At 48.3% G+C, this 10,056-nt stretch overlaps 1 protein-coding gene across 1 annotated transcript; it reads left to right on the top strand.

The window, feature by feature from the left end:
- The first annotated feature begins 9,192 nt into the window (after nucleotides 1–9,192).
- On the top strand, nucleotides 9,193–9,570 carry LOC121269862 (late histone H2B.L4-like). Its single transcript, XM_041174900.1, has one exon. It carries the CDS (start codon nucleotides 9,193–9,195, stop codon nucleotides 9,568–9,570), a length of 378 nt encoding a protein of 125 aa, XP_041030834.1.
- Nucleotides 9,571–10,056: the final 486 nt, after the last annotated feature.

Here is a 10,056-nt window from a genome sequence, read left to right as displayed (position 1 = left end):
TCAGTAAAACTGGGCCATATTAAAGGTACAGTGGAGTCCCCCTCAGTAGGAAGTTATGAAGAGAGGTTGGATAGTCTTGGGTGGTTTTTGTTGGAGCAGAGAAGACTGAGGGGTGACCTGATCGAGGTGTACAAGATTATGAGGGGCATGGACAGGATGGATAGGGAGCCGCTGTTCCCTTAGTTGAAGAGTCTGTCATGAGGGGACATAAGTTCAAGGTGAGGGGCAGGAGGTTTAGGGGGGATGTGAGGAAAAACTGTTTTACCCAGAGGGTGGTGACGGTCTGGAATGCAGTCTGGGAGGGTGGTGGAGGCAGTTTGCCTCACATCCTTTAAAAAGTACCTGGATGAGCACTTGCCAAGTCATAACATTCAAGGCTTATGGGCCAAGTGCTGGTAAATGGGATTAGGTAGGTAGATCGGGTGTTTCTCACGTGTCGGTGCAGATTCGGTGGGCTGAAGGGCCTCTTCTGCACTGTGTGATTCTGTGATTCTGTGATTTTGTGAAATGTGAAACTTGACCATCAGCAGACGGCTGATCTGAGATCCAGTCTGTGTTAAATGGTTTCAACTGAGGCAGCAATAGCAGATACTGCAATTCACCTTAGCACCTCTGGGCTAAGCAGGGGGCATTGGGATGGAAAATGAGCTCAGCACCTGCTCCCAGTTGTCACCCAGGGCAGAATTTCCCATTCTGGAGACTAAGTCTGGTGGCCGGCAGGGGAGTCGGTGTGGTTCCTGCTGGGCGGCGGGGCAGGTGGATATACCTGACCTTCCGTTTTTCAGCTTATTAATTATTCATCAACGAGGACCTTGGCGAATCTCGTGGCGGGGGTGGGCAGGAAGTCACCCTCCCCGCCACTACCTCACGGAGTCGAAGGTCCTGGCACCATATTTAAAGTGCACACAGTCAGACGTTCACTTCTTGCAGGCCGGGAGCCTCGCACTGCTCACCAGGAGTTTTTGCAGCCTCAGCTCATACTGGAGAAGCCGGCAGATGTGAGCAACCACATCCTGGGATATACGAGGGTGCCTCTGCCATTGCATTTTGCTGATCTTTAGATAAGTGCACCGCCAACGATACACCCATGTTTGGGCCAATGATCGCCATTGCGGTGGTCCATGTTTGCCAGCCTCTTGCCCTTATCGAGGCCTCGCCGCCTCTTGCCCCTCCTAACCCTGTGTCAATCTGCAGTGGGCCCTTCTTCTCCTCATCTGGGTGAGAGCCATTACCAAGGCAGGATTGCCTGCAGCCTGCATCATCGACACCTTGGTGAATGTGTGAACAAATTGAAGTGATACATTAAGTCGGCTTGTCCTTTACAGGCTCCCCTCCATCTCAAAACCAGTAGGCCAGCGCTAAGCCCTTCACCTGACCTCCCTCTAGATATGGCATCCCCATCCCATCCCTTCCAGGTAAAGGACACCCTAGAGGACTGGAGATGGGTGTTCCTCCTGTTCATACATGTATGCAAATAGAGTCATTGCTCTTTGACTAGAGTGAAGACAGCAATGTGGAAGGAGCCTCAAGCGGGCACATTTCCAATTGTCTCCACTACCCTCGAGACTGCATAGAGACCACTGCCTTGGCAGCACGGGAAGACTAACTACATGATCCCTTGTGAGGCATGACCAGTCACCCAGGAGGATGGAGGTTTGGAGTCCAGAGTTGGCTGCCCTTCTCCCAGCTATGCCCCTTGGAGGCATCTACCTCCCTCCCTCCCTTCATTCCTGCCCCAGACTGCAGCCAATAGCAAATGGCACAGAATGAACAGAAGCCCCAAACCTTGCTGGTACCTTGATGTTATGAGACCCATGAGTCAGAAACAAACCTGCAGCAAATCGGTCTTCACCATAAAGAGGAGAACATGACTGAGCATCCTTAACATCCAGTTGCCTTTTAATTATTAGGGGGTCCTTTTATTTGGCCACTTGTTCTGACCTTGAACCCCCACCCACCTGAAAAGACCCTCCGCCCATTTCGAGGGATCTCACTGACTGGCTAACCATGTGGTCAAGGTCAGTTGGGAAAAATGGTGCTCTTCACCTTTCAAACTCCCTCCACCACCTTCTACCCTCCCCCTGTCACCCACCAACTTCCCCCCATCACCATAGACCAACCCAATATTACCATTCCTCTCCCTTCTGTCTCCCTTGAACTCCACCCATTACCCTGGACCCTATCACGATCCACCTCCATGTGCCTTTCCTGCCCTCAGATCCGACACCCGGTACCGTTCCCAAGCCCAGCCTGACCCTGCCCCCTCCTGGTATTCTGTCTTTTCCCGCTCCGTGAGCGCCCCCTGATGAGATCTACCAAACCCCCACCCTGGATCTGCCACCTTCTAACATCCCATTGCCCCGTCTGACTATGACTGATCCCTCCTATCACCAGTACCCCAAGTTCTACCCCCAGGACCCCACCATTGACACCAGTGACCCTACCCTCTAAGGCACACCCACCCCCTCTCTCGGTCATTTCCCCCCCCCCATACCCCCGCCCTCCACGCCACAAGTCTGGCTCCCCTGTCCAGCCTTCGCTACACCCTTCCACTCTACCCCTCACCCTCCTACCTCCCTTGTCCAGCCTTGATGCAATGTTTGCTAACAGCACGGGTGAAGTAATGTAAGGTCCCCAGGAAGGCGAAAGCAGCATCTCCGGGCCGCAAAGCCATTGACGAACAGAAGCTCGCCAGGTGCACGCCACATATATATAGTCGGGAAATAGACCGTTCTAAATTCTCGCTGGCAGGGCACTTAATTTGGAGGGTGAACGTAATTCCAGGGAGTTGGCCTTTTAATGAGCAATCATAAGGTGCAAGTGTGGTTCCCAACATAGACCTGTGCAAAACTGGACACGCCATTAACCCACCATCAAAGTTGGGAGAACAGAATTCCAAACTAATTTCCTGCTGGTAGGAAACTGGCATTTTCCTTCATGCCAAATTCAGTGCCCCACCCTCCAGAATTCACGCCACTGGCGGGAATGGAAGTTTCTGCCCTGAGTGTTTAAGATAATTAAAGGAATTGATAGGGTAGAACTGTTTCCTTGGGTGGGGGAGTCCAGAACAAGGGGACATAAACTAAAAGTAGCAAACATTGTGGTCACTTGTGCCTCTGAGGCAAACATATTTCGCTGGGATCTTTCTCATGAGCTAAAACTGCACAAAAGATACAACCAAAAGCACCTTCCTGAAGAACATCTTTGAAAGCGACCCTCCCTCTGGAGATTGCAATGTCCTTCACCCTGGCCTTTGCCATTCAGCGGTAATGTCAGGAAGCACTTCTTCACACAATGGTTAGTGCAAACCTGGAACACTCTCCCGCAAAGGCTGGTAGGGTCAACCTGAAAATTTCAAAAGTGCGGTTGATAGATTTTTGTTATTCAAGAATATTAAGGGTTAAGGGTTACAACAAGGTGAGTAGTTGGAGTTTAACGTACAGATCAGTCGTGATCCAATGGAATGGCAGAACAGGCTCAACAGGCTGAATATCCTCCAGTGGTTCCTAGGTCCAGTCCGTTCTATTGTGTATATGTGAATGTGAATGGACATTTTGTGAGACGGCCTTGCTTTCAGCCACCTTTTACCCTAAAGCTTTGCAATTCCCTCCCCAAACCTTTCCTTCTCTCCACATCTCTCTCCTCCTTTAAACTTTCCTTGTTTTCCACATTTTTGGTCATCTATCCTGATAACTTTTTCGATGGTTCGGTGTCACAAATGTTTTTACTGACACTGCTCTTGTTAAGCATGTTGGACTGTAACATTAAATATGCTATATAAATGTAAGTTGTTGTTAAAGACATAATCATACGTCAATACCTGGCCTAATAACTGCTCACACTCAAAGTCCATGCCCGCACAAAAGATTGAATGAGCTATTGAAATAGCTTTATTTGCCACATTGACAGAAATGCTCATGTAGGCAAATATTGAGAGGCTGTTAAAAAATGGCAGAGTATATCTGAATATACAATGACGCAGGTGGTCCAATTTAAATTTAAAGACACCACCAGTAGTATATCGGGCAGAGCAAGGGTTAATGTGGGACTGGGAATAGTACCACCCACAGTGTGATGTAAAGAGTTACATGACCAGAGTCAAGACAGAGGTGCAGACTGGACGGAGATCTGTGCAGAAGCCAGCATGGAGTTAGTTCCTAGCTTGGATTATACGCTGTATATATGTACATAGTTATGTGTTATCAATAAATACTTAATGCTTAATACAAGACTCAGAACCTCTCCATGAGACCTACTGAACATACAACATACAACAAGAAAGGTTAAAATCAGTGGTAGAGAAGATGAATATTGGAAGCTGGGAACAGGAGTAGACCATTTATCTCCTCGAACGTATTGCACCATTCAATGGTTGATCTGTATCTTAACTCCATTCATCGTCTTCAATCCATGTGACTTTATACCCTTGGTTAGGAAAAGTCTATCATTCTTGGATCCAGAAGTTAAATTAAGGAGCAGAAGTTAAGTATGCAGCCCATTTTTAACTGAGAACCAGCAATTTCATGGGAGGAGGGAGAGAACTGACGATAGGAAAATCCAGTTGTGGTAACCCAGACTTTTCATCAATGGGTTAATTTTCTTTTTAAGTGTACTTGGCAGGTCTGCCCTTTCTCAGGGTGCTTGATGCAAATCTGGGCACATGCCCGACTCTTAATATGAGCTCCTGGCATGTGAAACTCTGTGTGAAGATAAAAATTTACTCTTAAATTTTTCCTGCAAGGAAGCTGACACATTTTTAAAAAAAGTCTTGTAAAAAGGGCATAAAAACTTAAGACTTGCATTACTATAGCGCTTTTCATAACCTCAGGATGTTCTGAAGCAGTTTACAGCCAATTAACTACTTCTGAAGCATAGTCACTGTTTTAATGTAGGCATCTATACTTCGATTAGATGCTGTCTTTGCAAAGTATTTTTTTCTCATTGCTCATCTTGCCCACCCCAACCCACCACCCACAAGCCATCTTTGGTCTCAAGAACAGGCTGGCAATCTGCTCCTAAACTCAACGCTCACTCCCTGCTCCTAAACACACCCACCAATGCCCCCCTGCTCCTAAACCCACCCACCAATGCCCACCCCCTGCTCCTAAACCCACCCACCAATGCCCACCCCTGCTCCTAAACCCACCAACAATGCCCACCCCCTGCTCCTAAAGCCACCCACCAATGCCCACCCCCTGCTCCTAAACCCACCCACCAATGCCCACCCCCTGCTCCTAAACCCACCCACCAATGCCCACCCCCTGCTCCTAAACCCACCCACTAATGCCCAACCCCTGCTGTTAAACCCACCCACCAATGAGGCTCTGAAGCTAAGAGCTGCTGGGGGTGGCCATGTGGTGTCCAGGCTCAGGCTTTCACAGCAGAATCCCATCAAAACAACACTCCTCCACTCTGTGTTGACTTTTAGGAGGCTTATCCCATGTTAATTAATTGGAACTATTTCCAGTTGTCTTACATCATAAAACCCTGACATTGCTTTTTTGGATTTATTTACAGGATTTTAGCTTTGCTGGCTAGGCCAACATTTATTGCCCATCCCTAATTGCCCTTGAGAAGGTGGTGCTGAGCTGCCTTCTTGAACCGCTGCAGTCCATGTGGCGTAGTTACACCCACAGTGCTGTTAGGGAGGGGGTTCCAGGATTTTGAGCCAGTGACAGTGAAGGAACGGCGATATATTTCCAAGTCAGGACGGTGAGGGGCTTGGAGGGGAACTTCCAGATGGTGCTGTTCCTATCTATCTGCTGCCCTTGTCCTTCTAGATGTTAGTGGTCGTGGGTTCGGAAGGTGCTGTCTAAGGAGGCTTGGTGAGTTTCTGCAGTGCATCTTCTAGATGTTACACACTGCTGTTACTGTTCATCGGTGGCGGTGAGAATGAACGTTTGTGGAAGGGGTGCCAATCAAGCAGGGTGATGTCAAGCTCTTGAGTGTTGTTGGAGCTGCACTCATCCAGGCTAGTGGCGATTATTCCATCACACTCTTGACATGTGCCTTGTGGATAGTGGACAGGCTTTCTGGAGTCAGGAGGTGAGTTACTCACTGTTAGCCTCTGACCTGCTCTTGTACCTACAGTATTTATATGGTTAGTCCAGTTCAGTTTCTGGTCAATGGTAAGCCCCAGGATATTGATAGTGGGGGATTCAGTGATGGTAATGCCATTGAATGCCAAGGAGTGTTGATTAGATTCTCTCTTATTGGAGATGGTCATTGTCTGGCACTTGTGTCACTTGCCAGTTGTCAGCCAAAGCCTGGATATTGTCCAGGTCTTGCTGCATTTGGACATGGACTGCTTCAGTATCTGAGGAGTCGTGAATGGTGCTGAACATTGTGTAATCATCAGCGAACATCCCCACTTTAAACCTTATGATGGAAGGAAAGTCATTGATGAAGCAGCTGAAGATGGTTGGGCTGAGGACACTACCCTGAGGAACTCCTGCAGTGATGTCCTGGCACTGAGCTGACTGACCTCCAACAACCACAACCATCTCCCTTTGTGCTAGATATGCTAGCTGAAAGTTTTATCCTGATTCCCATTGACTTCAGTTTTGCTAGGGCTCCTTGATGCCACACTCTGTCAACTGCTGCCTTAATGTCAAGGACAGTCACTCTCACCTCACCTCTGGAGTTCAGCTCTTTTGTCCATGTTTGAACCAAGACTGTAATGAGGTCAGGAGCTGAGTGGCCCTGGTGGAACCCAAACTGAGTGTCACTGAGCAGGTTGTTGCTAAGCATGTGCTGCTAGATAACACTGTTAATGACTCCTTCTATCATTTTACTGATGGTGGAGAGTAGATTGATGGGGTGGTAATTGGCCGGGTTGGATTTATCCTGCTTCTTGTGTACAGGACATACCTTGGCAATTTTTCACATTGCCGAGTAGATACCAATGTTGTAGCTGTACTGGAACAGCTTGGCTAGAGGCATGACAAGTTCTGGAGCACAAATCTTCAGTACTATTGCCAGGATATTGTCAGGGCCCATAACTTTGCAGTATCCAGCACCTTCAACCATTTCTTGAAATCACAAGGAGTGAATCGAATTGGCTGAAGACTGGCATCTGTAATGCTGGGGACCTCCGGAGGAGACCGAGATGGATCACCAACTCGGCACTTTTGGATGAAGATTGTTGCGAATGCTTCAGCCTTATCGTTTGCACTGATGTGCTGGGCTCCCCCATCATTAAGGATGGGGATTAATTATAGAGCCTCCACAAATCACTTTCTGAAAATCACTTGCTGTTTCTTGGGAGATGTTTATTATCTCAAAGCTGGCAGATGAAGGATGATCAGGTTGAAGGTGTAGTTGCAGAGACTAACCCTCTTTCCTCTGTAGCATGTCGGTTCTCACCTGCACACGAATGGCCTCAGTCTGCCGTCTCTGATGGTTTCTTCCCAAGTGTCGCTGTCAACGTTTCCAAAGATCTTGACATTTCTTTTTCTGTTGAACATCGATGCTTCTCTGGCTCGAAATGAAAGCATAGCACTACAGGTGTTGGGTTCATTTTCTTAACTTGCCTCATTACCATCTCCATTTGATTTGCACCATCATCCCTTTTATTATTTAATCTCTCTTGCTCTTCACCCTCTTACAGACTTGGCCACTTTGTTCTCCCTTCTCCCCCTTTCCTTGCCTCTATACGTTCTTGAAACCTGTAACATCTTCCTGTTCTGAAGGAAGACCATTGACCTGATGCATTAACCCTGTTTCTCTCCCCACGGATGCTACCTGACCTGCTGAGTGTTTCCAGCATTTCCTTCTTTAGCCAGAGCTCAGGTCTGAATAAGGTAGTCGTTCTAGGAGTTTGGAGCCTATGTGGAGCCTAACCAGCCAATTTGGGCTTGATGCCCATTGTTTTAATGTTATTACAGCCAGTTTCTGAGAGGACAAACGCATTGGATTTCTGATCATCCTGGCCAAAGGGAAGAAGTGCTGGTGGAAATGTCCAAGAGTCTCACCCTCTGCTGAATATGATTGCCAACTCTGGTTGGGCACTTTCCTGATGGTGTCATCACATGAGTTCCTGCCCTGCCCTCACGCTCCTCACATTGGTCATCTGACAAGACCATCCTCGCAAGACACTGCATACCTACGGCCAATTGGAAGGCAAACCAGTGGATTTAATTACCTGATTGGATGCTGCTTGACTTTAGGTCAAGCAACCTTTTTAGCCTATCTCCAATGTTTTTATGATTAAAAAATGAGCTACAAAAATGAAAAAAAAACTCAATGGCCAGGATTTAATATCTCGCGCCCGACCTGAACGGACATGAGATGACATCAGGCAAGCGTCCCGACGTCATCCCACACTCACACAATATTTCACTTGGCGGGTGCACGCAGCAGTTGGGGGCATGTCCACCAACAATTAAGTGGGCAATTGAGCCCATTATTTATGCATTCAATTGGGATTTTGCATGGTCCGTCCACATTTATGGCTGGAGGATGGGCCATTCTCCCAGGCGGCATTCCCATTTTTGTCCAAACCCCGATCCAGGGCAGGATAAAATCTCCGTGGGGAAACAAAATAAAAAGAGACAGCTGGCTGCTGGGTTTTTTTTTGTGAGGTATGCTTTCAGGTACTTGATTGTGCTGCATGGACACATTTTGCAGCATTTTTGTCGGGCCCTTTAGTCTGAGGAGGTCTGCAGCTCCCTGGGGGCAGCTGTCTGCTTGCAGGGAGCTCCCTCAAAGCGCTCACCTGCACCCTCGGTTAATCTGGCATCTGCCCCCTTCCCGCCCCCACTCCGTGCCCGCCTGACGACTGAAAAATTCACACCAATGTTTCTTCATGCCCCACGATCTTTCTCCCAGGTTTTTGCTCCTAGCATTATCCTGGAGATTAATTTTCAATTCCTAGTGACCCCAGGAATCGTGGAGGGTTGGCAACTCTAGATGGTGCAACCTATATTGGTAACAGTGCCACCCGGCATGGCACTGAATATACAGGGGCTATTATGATAATCGACATGCATGGTGGCACGGCCCAGCTTGCCAAGTAACGGTTTCTCATGGTTAACTGTGAACGAAAGGCAGGAGAGTTGGGAGACACCAGAAGCATTTGTTTTCTGTGGCAAACCTGTTGGCACTAGTGCGGAGTTTGTCCAAGGCGAGTGGAATGCCCGAGGTGGCTAAGGGGGGTGGGTCCCGCAAGGCGTGGGAGCCGTCGCTGACTGAATGGCCGAGGTGGCTAAGGGGGGTGGGTCCCGCAAGGCGTGGGAGCCGTCGCTGACTACAGTCACCAAGAAGCCACCCAAGAGGCAGAGGAAATCTCGCAAGCAGAGCTATTCCGCTCACGTGTACAGGGCGTTGACCCAGCTCCACCCTTCCACCAGGATCTCGCCCAAGGCCATGATTGTTATGGATTCCTTTGTTGTCGACATTTTCGAGCGCATCGCCTCCGAGGCTTTGCACCTCATTCGCTACAACGGGCACCGCACCATCTCGGCCAGCGAGATCCAGAGAGCCGTCCGCCTCATGCTGCCATGGGAACTGGACAAACACGCTGTCTCCAAAGGCACAAAATCGGTCACCAAATACACCAACTCCGCTTAGGTCGCTCATTCTAAAGATTATAAACACACCTGTCCAAGTCAAAGGAGAGCTCAGGATCAATCTCATCTGTGCTGAGTTAACTCATGACAACAGTGGAAAGGGGCAAGCCTACTTGCAATTGCCCTCAAAATCTTGGGAGTGGGGAGCAAACGTCCACCAGGTTCTTCCTCCTGATGATAATCCTGGAATATGGCAGCGGGCAGGAGAAAATCATACCTTGTGTGATGGTACGAGTCTCTGCTGATAAGGGCTCACATGTGCCCACTCACTCTGAGGACAGTCAGGGAAAGGAAACAGAGAAATAAATAGTACTCGCGCGGGATTCTGCAGCTTTTCTGTGTCTAATAGGAAGCAAGGAAAAGCAAACAAATTCTATTTTATTTAACAAAAGCACTATGAAGGTTAACACAGAGCATTCGTATATATGCATAGAAAGAATATAGAAAGCATCAATATTTGTTTGAGTGGGTTGCGTACTATTGATTA

This window comes from Carcharodon carcharias, chromosome 26 (genome assembly GCF_017639515.1).
Source record: "Carcharodon carcharias isolate sCarCar2 chromosome 26, sCarCar2.pri, whole genome shotgun sequence".
NCBI classification, from domain to species: Eukaryota; Metazoa; Chordata; class Chondrichthyes; order Lamniformes; family Lamnidae; genus Carcharodon; species Carcharodon carcharias.
The sequence above is the reverse complement of the archived record's forward strand: the minus strand, read 5'-3'. Positions and strand labels throughout refer to the sequence as shown.